Raw genomic sequence first — 22,296 nt, forward strand, 5'->3', positions numbered from 1 at the left:
ATTTACAAATATTCAAAAATACGCAAACAAGTGGACAACAACTCGGACGCACACAGCAAGCTTACCCAGCACTGGGCTGGAGCTGCAGACTCATGAACAGTGTCACTCTCATCCTACAGGGGGCAGTGCAGGAGCGAAGAGGAGAAAAGTGAGGAGGAAGAGCAGAAAGAGGATTTACATGTAGAATTAGAGCATAAACAACGCACACATACATAAACACAAACAAGACAACACAGATAGTAACAAGCACACACAGTACAAGCCTTTATATCAACAGGACACAGCTGAAGTCATTTACATAGCACTGTGTCAGCACTTTACATAACTAGGAGCCCATCTAGGTTCATCTGGCCGTATTTACTTTCCCTTATGATTCTTTTGGCTATTGAGATACAGACTTGTCCAGGATCAGATCATCCAAGATAAGTTCATAAAGGGCAAGAACTGCAATCCTTTTATCTCGAGCTTGAGAAAGGTGCTATATTAATGCAACTTATTATTATTAATATTATTAGAATCCTTTGGATCACTGTGTTTTAACATCTCACTACACCTGACGACAGCCTTTATCACTGTAAATGCATCTTTTCTTTACATATGTTACCATCCAAAAGTCTGGCATCACTTTTCTTATGAATTCTTATGAATTGTTTCACTTAAAAATAATGTATACAATGTAGATTAAAATTTTTGTCACCAAAAGGTATTTGTAGATTCATAGTTTGTGTACATCAAAGTTATTAAACGATAACCTGATTTAGATTATTATTTATCTGTCTCAAGATTTTATCATCACTTTTTATTTTTCAGAATATGGATATTACTTATACTTATTATTATTACTTATTATTAGTTATAATATCATTCTTAATATTATTCAACTTTCTCAGTTATTATGGAGTCATCTACAGTTCTGTTCATCACTCTGGGAATATCTTAATTTTAAAAAAGTTCTTAAATCTTCCTACAAATGATGTTTATCCTGTGGCGTGTACAGTGCTAGCACCATATTTCATCATTTTATGTATCAGTGGCCAATGTTTATGTTTTTCTGTAATAATAATAATAATAATAATAATAATAATACACACAAAAAAAGTTTGGAATCACTGTTCAAAAGTTACCAATAATATACAACCATTTTGGCAGCAGACAAACGTACACAATTATTCTAAAATGTTAGTCCTTCTGTTCACAGAGAAGAGAAGTGAAATTAAAAGAGGAAAAGAGAAGAGAAACATAATTAAAATATTGAATAATATTGAATAAAACATCTACACTGGATTTATTTAATGCATTTAAAGCAGGTTTTTATTCCAAACAAGCAGCAGCACAGCAAGGACTCCACTTGTTTACTCCGTTAATCTCAGACTTCAAACAGTTGATAAGGTGAGCTTCTGTTTTGCTGGAATGAAAACTTTGTGGATAAGACTGGACATCCCTGGGCTAACAGTTGGTCACTTTTAAATCCACAATGTATAAGTTATTATTGTAAATAACGAAGAATGATACAGGGGAATTCCACAGATTTTTTAAAATTTCTGTGTAGTTCAATGGTTGACAAAGTTATTCAGAGTGGTTTGATGTAAATAGGTTTATTGTAGAGAAACTTACCAATTCAACTCACCAATTTCTTCACAGTGGTGGTGATAGGAATCAGGGGTCACCACACAAATATTGCTATAAAACTATTGTACAACAGTGTCTCAGGCATCAGGCAGCATATCTGTAACTATTTTATGTAATAGCTTTCTGTGAGGGAGCTTTCAGAGGCATTAAATGCTTCAGATGTCCGGTTCCTATCACCACTACTTAGAACAATTAACTTTTGCTAGAACAGAGCATTTCACATCAATCCACTCTAAATGACTTTGTTTACTATTTAATTATGCACTAATTTACAGAAAAAATCGACTGAATCCATATTTAATATGGCAAGTGATTACAAACTTTTAAATGGCAGCACACACATACCTGTGGTTCCATGGCAGGTGTGACGCTGCACATCGTCCCAGCGCTCTGTTCCTGTTCTTCTTTGGAGTCAGAGAGCCTGTTAAATGGACCATTTATCACACAAGCTGCCTGCACTCTCAGATACGAGATATAATGTGAGGAAAAAACAAAAACAGAGACAGAGAGAAACAGAGAGGAAGAGAGCACCTGTCTCCTGTTGTTGCTTTTCCACTGTGCTCTGTCAGCAGTTGCTGAGTGGGCGTGTCCTGAGGCTGAGAGGAGTGTTCGATCCTGAGGGCGGGTCTACGGGACCGGAGTGAGGAAGAGCTGCCATCCTTCCTTGCTCTCTGCCTCCAGGGGGCGGTAGCGCGAGGAGCTGGAGAATATTCCCCCGCTATCACAGGTGTGTCGATTTCTTTCTTCACCTCTGCTCTCTGCTCACCGTTCTGCTCTGACTTCGGTCCAGCCAGGTCACCCTCATACTTGGCCCCACCCCTCAGGCCTGCCTCTTCAGGGCTGCTCTTCTTCAGGATGCCTTTAATCTCGGGTGCTGGCTGCGGGCAGGGCTCAGTGAGGTCCTGCCTGGAGAGACGCACCTCACTGGGCTTCAGGTTGACAGAAAGAGCCTGCTGGCGGTCAGAGAGGTGAGCGGACAGATGCAGAGGAGGCAGCTGAACAGGCCCCTTCTGGAGCTAAAGTGAGGGAGAAAAAGACAGAGGAAGGACTGCTTTCTGTTTCTTTACAGAGGTGGTGACGTCCACACTGCAAATAGAGCCATTTTATTTACCATCCAAAATGATCACTGAACCTGTGTCTGTGGGTACTATTTTGCCTTATAACGCCCAGTATAAAATGCATTTTAGACCAAAATCTTTTTACAAAACTATTGTAAATCAATGTCAGAGGCCTCAGGCAACATATGTGTAACCATTCTGTGTAATAACTTTCTGTGAGGGAGTTTTTAGAGGCATTAAACACGTATGACGTCTGGTTCCTATCACCACCACTGTGAACAATTCTGACTCTAAAATGAAGCATTTCTCTGAATGATTTTTAATCTCAACAATTTAATTATGCAGAAAATTGAAAGTCATAAAATCAAATTGATACGAGAACATTTGACAATGAAATGAAAAACTCATCTAAAAAAACAGCCACAATCTAAATTCAAATTGCCCCTGACGACGGGAACATCTCTCACTGCAAAACATACAACGACTAAACTCTATTACCAACCTGACCTGCCTCACCCCTCATTATGAAAGAAGTTATATTTTGTTTGATTGTTTACTTTATTTAATATTACGACTTATTAGTTTGTTTAGCTAAAAAGAGCTTTACTATGCTTCAGCAACACTGTATTTGATATGGTCACGCCAGTAAAGCTTTCTGAAATTAACTGAATTGAGAATCAATGAGAGACATGAACAGACAGAGAGAGAAAAGTGGTGACAACATGGCTGAACTGCTAGCCCTGGACTTTTTTAGAGGACCGGTAAGGACAAAAGGCGATTAAAGACCATCTAGAGTCAAAGTAAAACGTACATTCAGGATGCAGGATCTACGTGGATAACACTTTATAGCAAAATGCTGAATTTAAAGTAGAACTATCAGATGAAACACAAAAAAACTAACATTTAACTTTTAAATGCACACTGTAAATAAATTGCCAACAATGACCTCATTCTCCCCTCTGCCTTGTCCATTCTTTAGATAAGATACAAGACAAACAAGATAGCCACATCTTTTATTTAATTTTGTTGTTTGTTTTCTTCAATAACATAATTTAGAAGTTATCTATTATCAAAGTTATACATTATTTTATTTATTATAAATAAGTGGCTTATAGATTATGTCACATATACTATATGTCCAAAGTGTCCAGACACCTCCTCTATTTAGCGAATTCAGCTATTTTAAGTTGTATAATCTCTGTAGAAAAGCAAAAACAGTCTAATGGTATGGCCATTTTCACCATGTCCAGAAGAAAGCATCAGCCCCCAGCACTGGACCATGGATCAGTGGAACTGAGTGATAGAGCTCCATCCAATACCTTTGGGATGAGTTGGAGTGAATTAATCATCCAGAACTAATCATTCAACATCAGTAGCTGACCTCACCAATGCTCTTGTGGCTGAATGCATACAAATCCTCACAGCAAATGTTCCAACATCTAGTACAAAGCCTTCTCAAAAGAGTAGAGGTTGTTACTGCAGCAAAGGAGGGACAAACTCCCTGTTAGTTAATTTCAGAAGAAACGTCAAGCAGGTGTCTACAAACTTTTGGACACAGTTTTTGAGCACAATGTTCCAGGTCGCTGATGACCTGAAGAATTATGGAACACTCAGAAATATGCACACAGACTGACCAGGTTGACTTCATCCACAGTGATGGGCTGAGTGCGATAGCGTGCTCCTTTCTGCCTACGTCTCTCAGAGGCCTCTGAGCCGCCATCTCCTCCTGGACTCCTAGGACCGCCTGGACCTCCAGGCATGCGGGGCTGAGAGAGTTTATTAAACAGAGCCAGTTTCTCACTCAGAGTCAGGTTAGAGCTGGCATCATCCTCCACCTCTGGCTCAGCTGTGGGGGGGTCACTGTGCAGGGTCAGAGAGAAAGTCCCAGTGACCATGTGGACAAGACAATCATTTTTGCAAAGAAAAGAGACGGACAGATGAACAGAGACTGGTTTAGGTATTCAAGAGGCCCCCCCACCTGACTGTCACTCCAGATTCCTCGTGGCTGACTGGCTGGGTGAGTGTCCGGCTCTCACTGCGGCGAACTCGGGGCTCGCTGAAGCTGCTGCTGGAGCGAGGCTTCAGAAAAGAGGACGCCTCAGGAGCAGCGGTCTTCTCCAGCTCCTGAGAGAGAGAAATGACGCAAAATAAGGATGGGCAGAATGAAAGGGTGTGAGGGTGAATACATGAGACAGATCATGATGGCTTTAAAAGGGAAGAAAAGGCAGAGAAGACAGAAATGAGGGAAAGCAGTTTTTTGAAAGCAGTTTTTTGAAAGCAGTTTTATGCAAGCATTAATGGTAGATCAACAGCCGCATGGTAATATATAAAACTGTATGGTCAGTCCAGCCCATTTTAAAAGGGAATTCCACCCATTTTTCCAAATTTGCTGCATAATTAATTTAGTCAAGATGTAATCAAAGACATTCAGACTTGTCTAAAGTGACAAAATTAAGTAAATTCCATTCTAAATAAACTAAAGAGTCATCAGAGTGATAGAAACAGAGGAAGGATGGTGATAGAAACCAGACGTCCTTAGCATTTAATGTCTCTAAAAGTGACCTCACAGAAAGTTATTACATGAAATAGTTACAAATATGCCTGCAGAATGCCGCATGGCCCTACTTAAAATGGAAATAAATCTAGGTAACATGAATTAATCATAGCTTACCTTATGCTGATATCAGAGAAATCTGTGTAGTTCAGCTGCTATTAAGTTTAATTAAGTTAGGCACCTAGCATGAAAAGTGCTAGGGTCACTCTGTCCTCACTTCATGTCTTTGAGCTTCATGCTTAGTGTTTGTAGTAGTTTATATAGTAACACCATACCATTTAAGGCTGGCTTTACTAGGTAAACTTTCATCCAATTTTAGTTGCTGAAAACCCGTTTAACTCTGTTAAAAACTAAATTACTACATTGCACTTGAATTACAGAATGCAAAGCATCCTGCAAGTCACTTGAAATTCAGTCACAACAGTTGCAAGCGACCCAACTTTGTGGAACAGGTTAATGAAACAGCCAATCAAAACAGCAATCACGCATCACATGATCACTTTAAACAACATACTTTCAAACCATTGATTTCACCTGATCAGTGGACATGAAAATAACCCAGATGATGGTCTACTGGATGGTTGAAAAGAAGACTCAAGGTCAGTAGTTTTTCATTTTGCTAGTTTCCTGAACCATGAGATTAAATGTGAATCTCTCAAAGATAACATTTCTGTAACCAGCAGATTTAACAAGCCAACTATCGCTAACAGCTTTTTGAATGGCTTGTTTTCTCAATTTACATAGTTAGATTCATTTTCTTTTCACTTGATTCCCCACTAATTTTACGCAGAACCCAGATTTGGAGTCAAAAATATGAAAATTATCACAGAACGGGAGACCAAGACGCGGCCTGTGATGAACTCGCAGTGCTTTTAGGACCGGATAAGCAAGACATCAAGTTGGCTATAACTATAAATACTACTTAAAAATTCATTTTCAAAGGCTTAACATACACACAACAGATAAAAACTCAAATGTATAGTAAAGAACCCTAAATAGGTTGAACCCTTAACAGGACATTATATATTTATGTTATATTAATGTTAATTTGTCTATTTAGTGAAGTAATCCAACTTTGCAACTTTGATTGTTTTGTAATTGCTACGTGTAACTCAAGTTGCACAGAAATTATGCTGCATGCAACCCATAGCATGCAATTAGTTGCATGAAAGTTTCACCCTGTAAAGCCAGCTTAAAACCGTGTCAGTTCGGCCCATTCTACGCAAAACTGTTTGTATGGTTTTAGAACACCATTCCCTCACAGCAGAAATGGGTCAGCGGGCAGATGAATAAAACAGCAGGTGGGCAGTAGGTTGGGTAGCGGTGTGATAACGAATGGAACCCTGCAAGTCACACAGTAACTGGACACCCTGCGTGTACCGTTACCACCAGGAGAGAGAGTGAGAGAGAGAGAGAGAGAGAGAAAGAGAGATGGAGATAGGAAAAGAGAGAGAGAGATATGGCGAGAGAGGAAGAGACAGAGAGACAGAGCGAGGCAGGTGGGACTAAATGTAATAATATCAGTATAATATTTTAGCTACATACCAGACACAGAACATGTTTATGCTGTACATTGTTGTTGCTGTAATGAATAGGAAAAATCTACAAGCACATTCATAACATGTTATAATGCATTCACAGGGCCCACACTTTATAGTAATTTTTATTATTAATTAATGGAACTGTTAATATGCACTATAAGAAGAGCTCAGAACATGTTATACTGTCACATAATGTAATGTGAAATTAAAAAGGTTTTTGCTTTACTACTATTATGCTTTGGAAAACTGGAAATGTTGTGGCTTTAATTATCCTTACTTTAATCTAAAATGTGCCTCATTGTACTTAAAGCTTACAAGGAGCAACTTACAGGTTCTCATGATGAGGGTTTAACATCTTACGTCTGTCAATATAAATATATTTGTCTTTGTTAGTATATAGAAATTCTCTTAGTTTACCTGAAGGATGCAAAGACATGTTGCAATACATTAGAAATGACTATAAACTATTATTCCATCTAGATTAATGTAATAAATTCAGCATGCATTTATAACTAGGCAGGTTTATTAGTTTTAAGGCACTATGCAAGATTCTTTGGCACTGAGAGTATAACATGTTGTGAACTCTATGTGGCATTATGTTAAATATTAATCATGCATAATAAACATGACAAGTAATGCCTTTTTATACGCTATATGAATGCATTTTAATGTGCTCGTATGTTATAATGTGTCACCAAATATCTAATATTTATAAAATAGTACATTTTATCTGCAATTATATTCTAATCATCATGAAACCTTAAGGTGCTTATTTTTAGTCAAAGAATATATATGATACATGGTATATATGATATCAAAGTCATTTTGTGAAGCTGAAATAGTCTAAAAGGTCCACACAATAATTCAGATGACAAATCAAACTGCAAGAAAGCAGTACTGAAAGTAAGCTTGGACGATAGTGTAAATTCAAACAAACAATTATCGTCTGAAGAATTATCACGATAAACAGTATCATCATGTTCAAAATTCAGTTATGAAGAACCACAGTGTTACAAAACCCTACAGTTTGCATTTCCCCTGATGGTAATGTAATTACCACATAATTACCAACTAGGACAGCAATTTAGAATAATAACTATATTCTGCATAGAATGCAACACTGTTAACACCCAGCCGCTCTCATCGTTTGTTCGGTTGGAAAACAAAATATTGCCAAACTAGAGCATTTCTACCCTTCTTCTGCACAAGCTTATCCATTTAACTCTACCAGAGAGCAGATCTCATGTACTGGAGTTTCTTTGTTTTATTTGTTTATCCACCTGCATTCTTCACAATCTGTTCTACTGTCTCCATTATTAATTAACCATGGATTAGAATGATCTTACACAGGGCCTGGCTCGCAAGCTCTGTTCTAGTTCATCCCAAAGGTGTTTGATGGGGTTGAGGTCAGGGCTCTGTGAGGGCCAGTCAACCTTTTCCACACCAAACTCACCCAGCCAGGCCTTTATGGGCCTTTATTTGTGTACTAAGGCTCAGTCATGCTGGAACAGAAAAGGGTCTTCTCCAAACTGTTCCCACAAAGTTGGAAGCGTACGGCTGCGTTTAATAAGTCTTGGTATGCTGAATCATTAAGATTTCCCTTCACTGAGCTAAGAGGCCTCGGCCAAACCCTGAAAAACAGCCCCATAGCATTATCCCCCCTCCACCAAACTTTACAGTTGGCACAATGCAGTCAGGCAGGTAATGTTCTACTCACAGTCACCAAACCCTATCTAGCTATCAGGACAGAAACTTCACACGCTGACTTGAGGCAGAGGTGGCATCCTATAACAGTGCCATGTTTGAAGTCCCTGAGCTCATCGGTACAACCCATTCTATCGCCAGTGTTTGTCTATCAAGACTGCACAGCTATGTGCTTAATTTTATCCATCTTTTAGCAATGGGTGTGGCTTAAACACCTGAACTCAATAATTATAAGGTGTGTCCCAATACTTTTGTCCATGTAGTGTATATCTGCCTGTTAAGACTATGGAAGTTTAGTTCTACCCATTCATACTAAAGATATGAGAAGTGTTTCAGTCTGGACTGCTTTTTCAATGAGGTAACCAAAGAAATGGGGTCAACCAATCAGAACAGAGCTCATTTATATATCAGTCTTAAAGCCACAACCTGTTTTATTCTATAAAACAGGGATAAAGAGAAGTTGGAAAATGGTCGTCTAAAAATCAATTACAACTGTTTTTGGTACATAAAACCACACAAGTGGAAAAAAGTAGGATATGGGCCCTTTAAATTACTGTGTTATTGATAATTATCAGCCCAAGGTTAATGAGAAATTCAGAATACAGTGTGTTTGGCTGCAAACAACCAGCTCCTGGGTCCTCACACATGAGAGAGTGTGTTGCAACAGCACTAAGAAGGTCACTGAAATCAGACCCCAAACACAGACAGCTACTCACTGTAGTGGTGCACTCGCTGCCCTGAAGTTACCCATTTAAACACTGCATTCAAGGGGGAATATGTACTTAGTGTACATCTCAAAGCTAATCTTAATAATGGTACCCTAAAAATCAAGTGGACAAACAAAGTTGCAATGTCAGCAGCTGGTAATAGCTCATCATTACATTCATTCTTAGCATGCAGAGTCTTCCCTCATACCTATTTAATGCACATGGTTTTATGCAGATAGGAACAGTACGTCCAGCTGCACAGACAGGCTGTTTTTTTAAATGTCCGCAATACGTGTGTGTTGTTTCAGTGGTTTGCCGACCTCTCTTTTGGCTCAGTCTCTCTGTCAGTTGAAAGCACACCTGTTTGTGTCATAAATTTCAAATTTCACCACACACATATCAATATCTCCACATTTTAACGGATCAACAACATCTACTTTCCCAAAAACTCTTAAGTCTGTTTCAGCTGGCTTGTGTCAGTTAATATAATCACTAAAAGATCATATTCTCAGCTTCTGCACATTGATTAGATAGAATTTCTTGTTACAACAATTTGAAACCAAGAGTTCCAAGAGAACCTAGTTCACAGACTTCTGCTCTATAGAATCATGTCTTCACTACAGTAGAATTTGGGTGCTTTGGGTCAAAAGGTTTTATTGATTTTCTAAGTGAAAATATGTTAACACATCTTCTACAGAGAACAAACTTAAATATGGCATTTTCTGCTAATTTTAGCACAAATTTCTCTTTATTTGTTGAGTTTAACATACTGTAAAAACAGAAAATATAAAATGTGCTATAATTTTTGCACAGACCACCTTTTACGCTGATTTTTTTCAATATATGTATTCAATATATTCAGCAAATACACAATAACTGTGCGTTACAATGTGCCGCATTGTGTTCTCTGTAGAGGATGTGTGCTTATTTTCACAAAATCAACAAAACATAGAATTTAACCAGGGGTGCAATCTGACACCAAGCTTATAAAGCACCCAAACCAAAAGTAGGGCCTTCACATTTTTCCTTATTGGTGACCGTCTTTGATTAGGAATCGTCACAGGCCGCTAAAAGGACCATGTGAGGTCGTCTTTCACTCTGCTTAACAGCTTCCAACAGAACTTACTTTAAACAGAGACATCTTGGCAGCTACGCTCATCTTGGCTCGGTCATCTGTCTTAACATCCGCTAAAAGAAAAAGAGAGAACATAAGTACAGTTAGAGAAATAGTACAGAGCAAACACACACACACACACACACACACACGCACAAGGTAAAAACAATAATTTATTATCAAATCAACTAATCAGTGCTGTAATGCTGAAACCTATGCATTTTAACTAGTGCCCAGCATTAATATTAACAGTGTTACCATGGTTACAGGCTCTGGTGATGGTAAAAACAGCTCCCTCTTGGTGAGAATTATCAATAACCAAGAGGAGTATTTCATAAAGAAGGGTCTCTCAGTAAAGATGACCTATAGCTTAACCCCAGTGTGAAGACTGTCCAGCAGTAGTGTCCTCTCTCACAATTAACTTTGGCAATAAAGGGCCCATATTATGGGAAACCAAGTTTCCCATGAAAACATAGCTGTGTACTATGTAAACAATGGGTACAATGTACTATGCAAACGCTGGTAATGTTTCAAAGGAAACTCCCCAAGTCACTAATGTGCAAAAACCAGCCCATACTGTATTCATCGTGGGTATGATGTCACAACCATCATTTACACTTTTCAGCTTAAAGTAACAGCTCTTGTAAAAACAGATTTTAAGATTTACTACAGGTTTTCTACAACTGTGATGGCGAATGGTGTCCCAAAACTTTGTCATGAAAATGAACTGAAACGAGAGTAACCCACAGAAAGCTGATGTCTGTGTATTCTTTGTTCCATTGCTACATTACTACAGTTTGATCATTCTATAACTATGATAATTCATCTTTTTGAATTTTTGTTTGAGTGATTTTTAGTCATGTTGTACATGAAAAACAGCACATCACAGCAGATGTGAATTGTCAATTTTTTTTAATTGTAAAAATGTAAAATGTAAAAAATGTAGATTTTATTTATTTTATTGATTTTTATTATCTTTTATTTATTTTTATGTTACTTCATAGAAAGCTAGAATGTCAATAAAAACTGCATGGTCTTTTTGAATTACTTCTTGGGGACATCTCATTTTTTATATATATTTCTGATAAATATGACAAATACTGACAGCTTTGTGTGTCACAAAATGACTATTTCAGTGGTGTAACTCTTAAAACAGTACGTGATGTTCAAATTGAAATAAAATAATGACATGACTGCAATATCTGATATAATTGTATACATACAATCTGACTTTAAAACTAAAGTAGAAGGTGACCATATTTTGGAAAAGCTCAGATTTTATTCATTTTGTCATATATGATTAGTGGTGTAAAAACATTTCTGATGTTGTTCAATATGACAAACTGCATCAGACCCAGACGAGTTATTGAGTTATTTATTACAACTCCCTCCCCGCAAATATAAAAACACACAGTCATACATTCACATATATGCACTATGAGATCACTATGTTTAGCCTAAACTTGTGAGGTCACTGATGACTAATATTGACTGACTCATCATTTGGCACGAGCGTCTTTAGTGTCATCTGGAACAGATATAAAACCAAAGCCTACTACTCAATCAAACATAGAACTTCTAATATATTCCTCACCTGTCTGCTGTACTCTAGGCCTCACACACACTCCTCACTGCTAAGAACACTGTGGTCAGTGTGTGTCAGGTATTGTGAATGACTGTACTGTCTTCACTCCACCGTCCAGCACCAGAACTAAAATAAACCAGCAAGATTTATAACTGCCGCCATAAAATGGAGGTTTATTATAGACTTTACGACACTAAGCAGTCACTTTGACACAGGTCAGTGTGTGTGTGTGTTTGTTTCCAGCTCCCTACTAAACCACCACTACTCTCATCTCATCTTCTATTAATTTTCTTCATATATCCCTCCATTCTTGACCTAACGTTTCAGCAACTGCACATTAACAAACATTGCAAGGCATAATCAAACAGACAAGCTGACTTGGCATAAATGAGATTTTACAGGCTGAATCTCAAATTGCTCTCCGCTTCCTATACAGTGCATCTCAGGTCACAAAACTGTGGCTTCTAAGTCATGCAGCTTGTGGTTGAATATAAATGTCTTTGTACTAGACATATAATGCACTGAATGTATCTGTTATTTCGTGACCTACATAGTGCACTATGTAGGGAGTAGGGAGGCACTGAGATTCAGCCATAGAGGAAACAGCTGAAAGAGTCTGTCAAACTTACACACAAACACACACACACACACACCCACTCACACTGACACACACACACACATACACACACACACACGCACACTCACACACACACACACAATCCAACCAGCACTCACCAGAGTTTTCCTGCTCCTTGTTGTCCATGGTTCTGTAGAGTGAAGAGATCATGAGTGAGTGAACAGGGGCAAAACTTACACTCCACCAAGCACGAACACAAGCGCGCACACACGTCATTCAGACAAAAGACAAGATGATTTCACACTGATTTTATGACTTTGCTGCTTCCCTCTAGGGCAGCTGACACATACACACACACACACACACACACACACACACACACACACACACACAAACACACGTCCGTGCAGGTTAACACCATGACATAATCATAACACTTAAAGTGATGAGCTTTCACTCACACCTAGTCCAGGCAAGTAAAGAGAGAGAACACCTTTTGCCATGTGGAATTGAGCATTTTAAAGATTTACCCACAGACTGACAGATAGATAAATAAATGGACAGACAGACAGACAGACAGACAGAAGGATAAGACAGATAGAGTGCCCTCCAAGATTTCAGCACCCCTGGTAAACAGGAGTAAAACAAGTTGTCATTTAATACTTTGTTCAGCCTCACTTTGCAAAGACAACAGCTCTGAGTTTTCTCCTATGACGCTTAATAAGACTGGAGAACATATGATGAGAGATCTGGGACCACTCCTGGTTAAGGCAGCCAGGTTTTGATTTAATATCTGCTGGTACTTGTTGGAGTCCATAATACCATGTTTTCTCCAAAGGGCCTAGAAATGGAAACATCACAGATCCACTCCTCTGGTGTTTGTTACCTAAAACTCTAATTTTGGTCTCATCTGACCTCAGAACACAGTCCTAAGTTCCAGTAACGTGTGACAAACTGTAGAAGCTTTAGTTTGTTGGTCCTTGACAGTAGAGGCTTTCTTTCCGGCAACCCCTCCAAACAACTTGTAGATATGAAGGTGGCGTCTATAGTTGTAGTTTGGGAGACGTTCTAATCCCAAGACCTAACTAATGTCTGCAGTTCTCCAGTGGTGTCCCTTAGAGATTTTTTGGCCACTTAAACCATCCTCCTCACTGTGTGTTGGGTCAGTACAGACATACGTCCCCTTCCCAGCAGATTCTTAACATCTGTAGTTACTATAAACTCCTCAGTTATTGCCCTGATAGTGTAAATGGGCATTTTCAACTGTTTGGCTATTTTTTTAGCCATTACTGATTTGTGCAGATAAATAAACTTCTGTTGCTCATTACTGCTGTACTCCACTGCTCTGGTCTTTCTCATAGTGATGGATGCCTAAGGGAACTTGGCCTGTGTGTCACTTCATATTTATACCCCAGTAAAACAGGAAGTCATGGCTGACCATTTAAGTGTTCTTAATCAATTTGGTAAACTTTCAAGCAGAATATTTATTTAGATTTCACTCATAAAAATGTCTAGGAGTGCCAACAATTATGGCAAACATAGATTTCGATTTTTGTTAATATTTTGAATGAAAGATCAAAAGGATAAGCAATAAAGAATGTTATTTTTACAGCTCACTTTGCTCATGTTTACTCAGGAGTGCCAATATTTGTGGAAGGCAATGTAGACAGATAAACATACAGCCAGACAGACAGAGAGACAGACAGACACACAGACAGAAAGATACACATCAATCAAATTTACTATTTGTATTTGTCTTAAATCAAATGTTCGGCTGAAAGTGTAGACAGATAGAGAGTCCAGAGTTATTACTCTTCCTTTCTCATGAAATTTAAATTGAACTGATGTGTGTATGTGTGTCAAACTAAACTAATATATAATATATATAATGTACATTTTATATTGTGTACATACAGAACATGCTAATCTCCATACCCACAGCTCTCCTGCATCTCATAGGCTGTCACAGGCTGGGTTCGGAAACGCTCGCTCGTTTTGCGGCTCCCTGCAGCCCCTGTGGGCAGATAGCGCCGAGTACGCCGACGACCACCCTCTGAACCAGTTTTCACTGCCAGGTCAACGGCTGTATCAGTACCTCCATCTGAACCACTGGATTAAAGAGAGAGACCATGAGAGAGAGAGATAGATAGACAGAGACAGATATTAGCTGTTGTCACCATATTTGTAATATCTCTAATTATTGAGTGTAAGACACAACACAATCAGCAAAGTGCAAGTGGCATTAACACTCAGGTCCATCCATGTGAAATCACAGAAAGTCTCCCTACTGACCATCTCAAATATACAGGGTGATTTAAAAATATTCATCCGATTTCAAAGTGATTTATTTCACTTGTAATTCATTCCAGAACAATGCAGTAAATTGTAAACAGTTTAAGTGACCATAAAGTATATTATGTAATTTTACAAGTGCTCAGTATGAACCTCCTCCAGCTGTACAACATCAACCCGAGAGTCAAATTCATCTCATACTCAATTGAGCATGTCGGGTGATGCTGTACTCACGGCTCTTTCAATGCGATTTTGGAGATCATCCAACGACGAGCGCTCAGAGCTGTTGGAGGTTCACTGCCCACGAAAATCATATTGCACAGTTATTACTGATTCACTCTTATTGAAGTGGAGAACGCAAATCCCTTTCTGTTCAGGGGTCGCCATTTCCTCACAGACTGAAGGGAGCCATCTTCCAGTGACGGTCAGAAACCCTATGACCCCCTCTTTCAATTGGTATGTGATTGGTTCCTAGGCACCTCACGGTTGTAAAAATAGGGCGCTTTGATATTGGATGAATCTTTTTGAATCACCCTGTATTAGCACTTTCTGAAAATGTCATTGTGCCCCATTTGTAGTGTGAAAAATCTTAGGCATGAATTTTCAATAGTTTCTAAAATACAGAGGGATATATATATATATATATATATATATATATACATACATAAACAGTACATATACATACAGTATTATGCAGTTTAAGGCACTAATATAGCCCCATTTTAATGCACTACCTCCACCATGTGTCACAGCTGGCACTATTGTCTTGGCCACGATCACCCCAAACATCTGATCCAAACAAGTTCATCTTAATTGCTTTGACCAGAGAATGTGCTACCAATATTTATCAGGCTTATTTTCTTGCTCTTTTACAAACCTTACTCTTGCAGTTTTGTCCTGATTTGTTAGCAGTATATACATAGAAAAATCCCTGTAAATATCATGTCTCCAGTATTAGCATTTCTCGCTATCTATTGAGCACAATATTTTTGAACGTATAAAGCAGATTTGAGATGGTCAGCTGAGAACATTCTGAAATCTGGTGATTTAAGGCAGATTTACCCACTACTGTTAATATGTTCATGGTTAAGCTCATTAAAGCTCATTCACTTAATTATCCATGAAACCAATGACAGCCATAGGTGCACGTGACTCATCAACCCTCTTGAAATGTATCATGTATTTCACCAGTTTAGACACGATTAGACGCTTTACTCACTACACACACCCAGACACTGTTCGGTTCTAGTAGCAAGCATCTGATTAGGGTGCAAAGAAACAAGACAAACACACATGACCCTACACTTTCTCAGTGGGAGCTGAGCTCTGGCTTTGCTGCAGCAGGGCGCTCTTCAGCTTGCCCACTGATATGTGGGTGTGCAGTTGGGGGCCCCGAGGGTCTGAAGGGTCTCCCCCAGCCAGCGTGCTGGATGAATCCAATGCACACTGCCTGGAGAGAGGCAACGGAGAAAGGGGAAAGGCTGAGACCAGAGCAAAGGTGTTGGAATACAAGAAAGAAGTAAGGGGCTGAAGTAGGGATTGGAGTTAAACTGTAATTATACTGTACAAAAATAAACAGATAGATAGGCCAGTAAGGGAAAAAGGAATGTGACTTTTTATGTGAATTACTCTTAAGCACTACTGGAGCTGAATTAGTTTCACTAAAAGCAGTTGTGTAATGTAATGAGTTAGTGGAATTTGGCAAATTCACATGGGTTAAACTATTTGTCTAATTTCTGCAAATTCCCACACTCAATAACAATAACAACACGGCACACAGCTTTGTATACACAGGTTTTGATATTACTAGAGATGGCATATCAGTATTGATGGGCACTGGTATTGGGCCCATATCAGTAGAAAACAGGATTGGATATTGGAGAGAAAAAATAATGAATCCAATCCAATTCTGTAACAAATCTATCCTGACATAATACAGTCACATTGCGTGATGTGATGTTGTTTGCTGTCTGTTTCTTCCTGTGAGACAGTAGAGTGTTTGTGTAGTTTGAGCATTATAATATAGTTTTAGATGCTCATTTTAAATGAAGTGCTTCAATTAAAAATAGTTCATTTTAAAGCTTTAATTAAAGTAATATTGGATCAATATCGGGCAATACTCAAGGTTTCATTATTGGTATTGGAAAAGGTTCTAGACTCTAAGGTTATTTAAATGTTTTTGGTGTGAATATAATTCTAGGAAAATAAATTTAAGTTTAATTGGTATAGAACTTTCACATTACAGTATGCAGAAGTTTGGGCGCCCATTCACTCTGCAGTTATTACTATTGGACTGTTAAAACTAAGGGCAGTCCCAGGTAAAATTATTCCAGCTCCAATCTACTCTAACTTGAGTAGTGATTGACACACAGGTGGAGAAAAAGAATGTATGAGAGATGAACTGGGTAGAGGAGCATTACAGCACAGGTGAAAGAAGAAAGAGAGAAGTGCAGAGGTGGACAGAGAGAAGGACTAGAATGGATGGAGATGAATGCATGGAACATGTAGAGAGGGCAGAGACAGATGTGAGTGAGGGAGAGACTGATGCACTGAGGGTGGTGAATGATGAGGATGGTTAATGGTGTTAGGATCAACAGCTTTCTCTTTAACTGGCTCTTCCTTACTCACAAAACCTCTATAAAGTGGCACAACTATAAATCAACACAGCTAAAGACAACTGGCAAATCACTGCTGCATACAAGTGTTCCAAAATAAACAGGGGTGCAACAATAAGAGTCTGAATAATGAAAATGTCTACACTGCCAGTCCATAATCTCAACTTAACATCAAATTAATTGAGCTAAAACAAACAGGCCAAAAACACTCACTACTAAACATTCATGCTATTTAGATAACTGTTTAAAACATGTTGAATTTGCTAAATCTAAGCAACGCCTTATACGTGGGCTTAGTACACTAATAAGTTAAAGGAACATTCCACCAATTTTTCAAAATTTCTCCATAATACAATATGAAAAAATACAATTCTTTAGAACAATGTTGCCTTACAACACCCTGCATGTACCACTCTGCCAATCAAAGATTAAAGAAAATATATATTTTAGCCCAAAATTGTATCTTAAACTATTGTGAAACAACATATGAGGCATCGAGGTGCAAATACATAACCGTTTTGTGCAATAACATTTTGTGATGTAGCTTTTAGAGGACGTCTGGTTCCTATCACCACTACTGTGAACAGTACTGAGTTGGTAAGTTTCTCTAGAACATTTCACATAAAACCACTCTGACTTCATTTACATCTTAGTGATTTACTTATGCAGAGTTTTTGAAACATTGGTGGAATTCCTATATAAATAAGGCAGCTGAAAATTTTAATTCACATGCCTTTTTTGCAGAAGGCCATAATGTGGCTATTTAATTTAATTTATTTAACTAATTAAATAATTAATTTTTCTAAGTTTTCAGTTTCATCACGGCTTACTGAAATTAAATGAATGAGGAAAACATAGCAAATGTGTGGAATTTCCTAACCGCACCCTAAACCTGCTTACTACAGTGATTTCCAGCCTACTTGAATTACAATCTGATGACATTAGGTAGTAGTATGCATGTTTAAGTGAACATGATATTAATACTCATTAACAATGATTTATTTTTAAGTTTTTGTATCTGTAATGCCAAATGGTCTGAAGAAATTCCTGTGTCTTCTAAGCTGAAAAATGTGTTTGTGTTGGCTCTGCACATAACGAATACGACCTTAAACTGCAGAATGTGTATAATGAGATCACTAATGAGTATTTTAATTAGTCTAATGTATGTTTTTTTTTCTGAGTTTAACAAACTGCAAAACAAAAATACAAAACGTGAAACATAAAATGTGCCATAACTTTTGCACGGGCCACACTATGTTTTATATTTTTCCCAATATGTTATAATCAGCAGATAATGATTAACTGCACATTAACTGCACATGTGCAGAAATGTGTTCTCTACGAATGACGTGTTAACTTATTTTTTTACTTAGAAAATTAACAAAATGTCATTTTACCAGATGCAAACAAACTTTTGCATATGACTGTATATGTTGTCTTTAAGTGGCTTATTCACTGTTGCCCCTGACTCACAGGTATATTACATACGGATGCAAATAAAGTTGCACTCGATAACAGAACAATGAGGCACAAAAAGCTCAGGTTTTTCCATGTAATTTCCATATACATTTTTATACACAAGCATATAAAGGTTAAACAGGGGCAGGTAGTGCTCACCTGTTCAGGTAAGCATTTCCTGGTTTGGCATCCCCCTCATATCCATTGGAGATTTGAGTAGGGGGCAACTCCTCTTCAGCTGGCGCTGTTCCATGGGCCCTCAGACCATTAACCCCACCTGACTGGCTCCTGTCTGCAAGTGGGCTGGAGTCATGGCAGTTGCCACGCCCTTCCCTCTCCCTCTTTGTCCACTTAGAGGGCAGCTCCTCTTCCTGGTTTCCATAGCGTTCGGCCAGCTCCCGCCTCCTCTCGGCCTTGTAGCGGGCGATGCGCTCAGCTCGGGATTCCAGGGCCGGATTTTCCATAGCTTCCAAAATTTCCAGCTTTGTCACGTCCTTTATCACGTTTCCTGTCTGCTTTTTACCAGGGAGCTAGGAAGTAGTTCCTCCTGTGAGCTCAGGCCTATGCAGCATTTATGAAAGCAGCCACAGCAGCGTCCAGTTAAGTCCACACTTAAAGGAAGGGGAATGAAGGAGGGAGGAGTCAAAACAGCAAAAAGCCTTGACCAATCAGCAGCTGCGAGAGGATTTGGCTTCGCTAATCAGTCCATCGCCGTGGTTACTCCTGTAAGGAGGCAGCACTGTTGAGAAATCAGAGAACCAACAGTTAATCCTTTTACCTCAAACATTCATCAACTTGAAATCTACTTAGAAGGCCATTCATTAGTGCGCTAAGTAAATCAGTCATCAACTGTAAGTCTATGGCTAATCAAATGGAGTGAGCATTTGTTTTAGCACTAAAACATGCACTCACACACATCTTACCATGCGTACAAAGCCAACCTGCAGGCCCGGAACTCCTCCGCTGGTGGGAAGAGGCAAAACCGGACTCTACACAAACCACTCAGAGCTTAAGATAACTGTATCCACCTGTTGAATGTATCAGCTATAAAATTAGCACTCACTTCCATCTATTCTCAAACGAACATGCCATCTAAAGATGACCATCCATCTTTTCTCTCTCCTCTCGCTCTCTCTGTAAGATGACCTGGTTTGGTCTGCTGTTCTAGCATTTGGGAATCTCCCCTTGCACTGTAATTCAAAACCTTTGATACTCAGCTCAACTCAGCAACCTTTCGCAGCAGGCCGTCCACTCAGCAACCCAGCCACTTCTTCAACAACACCTAACTGAACGACTCAATGGTGCAGAGTTATTTAGGACTGAACTACTTGGGGAAAATTGTGATTTTTCTGAACAATATCATGATTTAGATTTAATAACGATTATTTTCTATAAACTAGAAAGGGAAAATTTGTGTTTGAATTTTATGTTGGTTTGCCAAAGCTGCTGCTATTGTAACCCATGTTGTTGCCGAGGTGTTGCTATGTTATCCCAGGTGGTTGCTAAAGTTTTGCTATGCCATTGCTATGGAATCCCAGCCAGTGGCTGAGGCTTTGCTAGGCCATCTCTATGGTATCCCAGGTGGTGTGCTAAGGTACTGTTAGACTGTTGCTAACAATAGCTTAGAAGAAGCGTGTTTGAACAAACACTGCGAAAAACCGTACATGCAATCGATCACAAAAGCTCAAGCACTCTATTCTCATATAGGCTCTTAGATTCATCAAAGTTTAGAGGTACTAGCTTAAAAATTGCACCCCCTAACGCTTAAAATATAATAATAATAATAATAATAATAATAATAATAATAATAATAATAATGATACAACAAAAATCCAGTACCAAATTTTCCAAGAACACCAGCACATCCATTTTTTCAGGCTTGGAGACTGAATGTAGTGTGCCAGGGTTAAATGTGTCTGATTAAAACTTGTTAAGACAACAGAAAATAATGTAGGATCTCATTAAAAATACAGCAGTTTGAAAACTTCACTCTTAGGTCTGGGCAATATAACAATACACACACTATGGACAAAACTATTGGGACACCTACACATTATACCTACAAGACCTTTTTGGCAACCAATTCCATAGGCATCCATAGGCTAAATCCTAAATCCATAGGCATTAATATTAGGTAGTCCCCCCCTTTGCAGCTATAACAACTTTCACTCTTTTGTATGGAATTCCGGAGAGGCCATGAGATGTTAACAAGATGTTAACTTGTTATCTTGAGATCACAAGATAGTTAACTCGTTATCTCAAGATAACCATCCAGAAAATTTCAACTAGCTCATCGCCCTCCGGACTTCCGTATTTCTGGGAAGGCTTCCTATGACTTTAGAGTGTGTCTGTGGGAATTTTTGCCCTTTCATTCAGAAGAGCATTTATAAGGTCAGACACTAATATTGGACGAGAGGGTCTGGCTCACAATCTTCATTCTCAATGGCGTTGAGGTCAGGGCTCTGTGTGGCCAGTCAAGTTCTTCCACACCAAACTCACCCAGCTGTGCCTTTATGGACTTTGCTTTGTGCACTGTGGCTCAGTCATGCTGGAACAGAAAAGGGTCTTCCCCAAACTGTTCCCACAAAGTTGGAAGCATACAATTGTCCAAAACGTCTTGGTCTGCTGGAGCATTAAGATTTCCCTTCACTGGAACTAAGGGGTCTAGGCCAATCCCTAAAAAAACATAGCATTATCCCTCCTCCTCCACCAAACTTTACAGTTGGCACAATGCAGTCAGGTAACGTTCTCCTGACATTCGCCAAACCCAGACTCGTCCATCAGACTGCCAGATAGAGAAGCGTGATTAGTTGCTCCACAGGATACGTTTCCACTGCTCCAGAGTCCAGTGGCGACGTGCTTTACACTACTCCATTCGACGCTTGGCATTGTGCTTGGTGATGTAAGGCTTGCATGCAGCTGCTCGGCTATGGAAGCCCATGCCATGAAGCTCCTGGCGCACAGTTTTTGTGCTGATGTTAAAGCCAGAAGAGGTTTGGAACTGCAGTTATTGAGTCAGCAGAGCATCGGTGACTTCTATGCACTATGTGCCTCAGCACTCGGTGACCCCTCTCTGTAACTTTATGTGGTCTGACACTTCGTGGCTGAGTTGCTGTGGTTCCTAAACACTTCCTTTTATACATATCCTTTTAACACATCCTCCACAGACACTTCTGCACATTTTAATGCACAATTACTGCTTATTTGCTGAATTTAACATATATTAAGAAAAAAAGAACATACAATAGTATATGCAAAAGTTATGGAACAATTTATTTATGGCACATTTTATTTGACTTTTTTAAAGCTGTTAGTGTTATTAATAACTTTTAAACAGATTAAAAATTAATTAAAGGATTTCTTTGGAAAGTGACCTAACTTTGAGAGTTGATTTTGCTTTCCTTCCATCAGCCACAGTGTCCGAACTTAAAAGATCAGCTGAAAATTCATCGATAGTTGATC

At 38.8% G+C, this 22,296-nt stretch overlaps 1 protein-coding gene across 4 annotated transcripts in view; it reads right to left on the minus strand.

Moving 5' to 3' along the window:
- Positions 1-19,459, minus strand: part of svilc (supervillin c) — a 35,809-nt gene extending 16,350 nt beyond the window's left edge. For 2 of the 4 annotated variants that reach the window (XM_036589358.1, XM_036589357.1), the window contains exons 1-10: positions 18,994-19,459; positions 16,065-16,211; positions 14,405-14,578; positions 12,628-12,659; positions 10,320-10,381; positions 4,666-4,811; positions 4,322-4,547; positions 2,161-2,645; positions 1,975-2,050; positions 66-113 (exon numbers count right to left, since the gene is read on the minus strand). In XM_036589358.1, the coding sequence (XP_036445251.1) occupies positions 66-113; positions 1,975-2,050; positions 2,161-2,645; positions 4,322-4,547; positions 4,666-4,811; positions 10,320-10,381; positions 12,628-12,659; positions 14,405-14,578; positions 16,065-16,211; positions 18,994-19,298 (1,701 nt within the window). In that variant the 5' untranslated portion in view covers positions 19,299-19,459. The remainder of the gene's footprint in view (positions 1-65; positions 114-1,974; positions 2,051-2,160; positions 2,646-4,321; positions 4,548-4,665; positions 4,812-10,319; positions 10,382-12,627; positions 12,660-14,404; positions 14,579-16,064; positions 16,212-18,993) is intronic. The other 2 variants (XM_036589359.1, XM_036589360.1) reach the window with 2 other exon arrangements.
- Between the last annotated feature and the right edge of the window lie 2,837 nt (positions 19,460-22,296).

The sequence above is a fragment of the Colossoma macropomum genome, unplaced genomic scaffold (genome assembly GCF_904425465.1).
Source record: "Colossoma macropomum unplaced genomic scaffold, Colossoma_macropomum, whole genome shotgun sequence".
Lineage (NCBI taxonomy): Eukaryota > Metazoa > Chordata > Actinopteri > Characiformes > Serrasalmidae > Colossoma > Colossoma macropomum.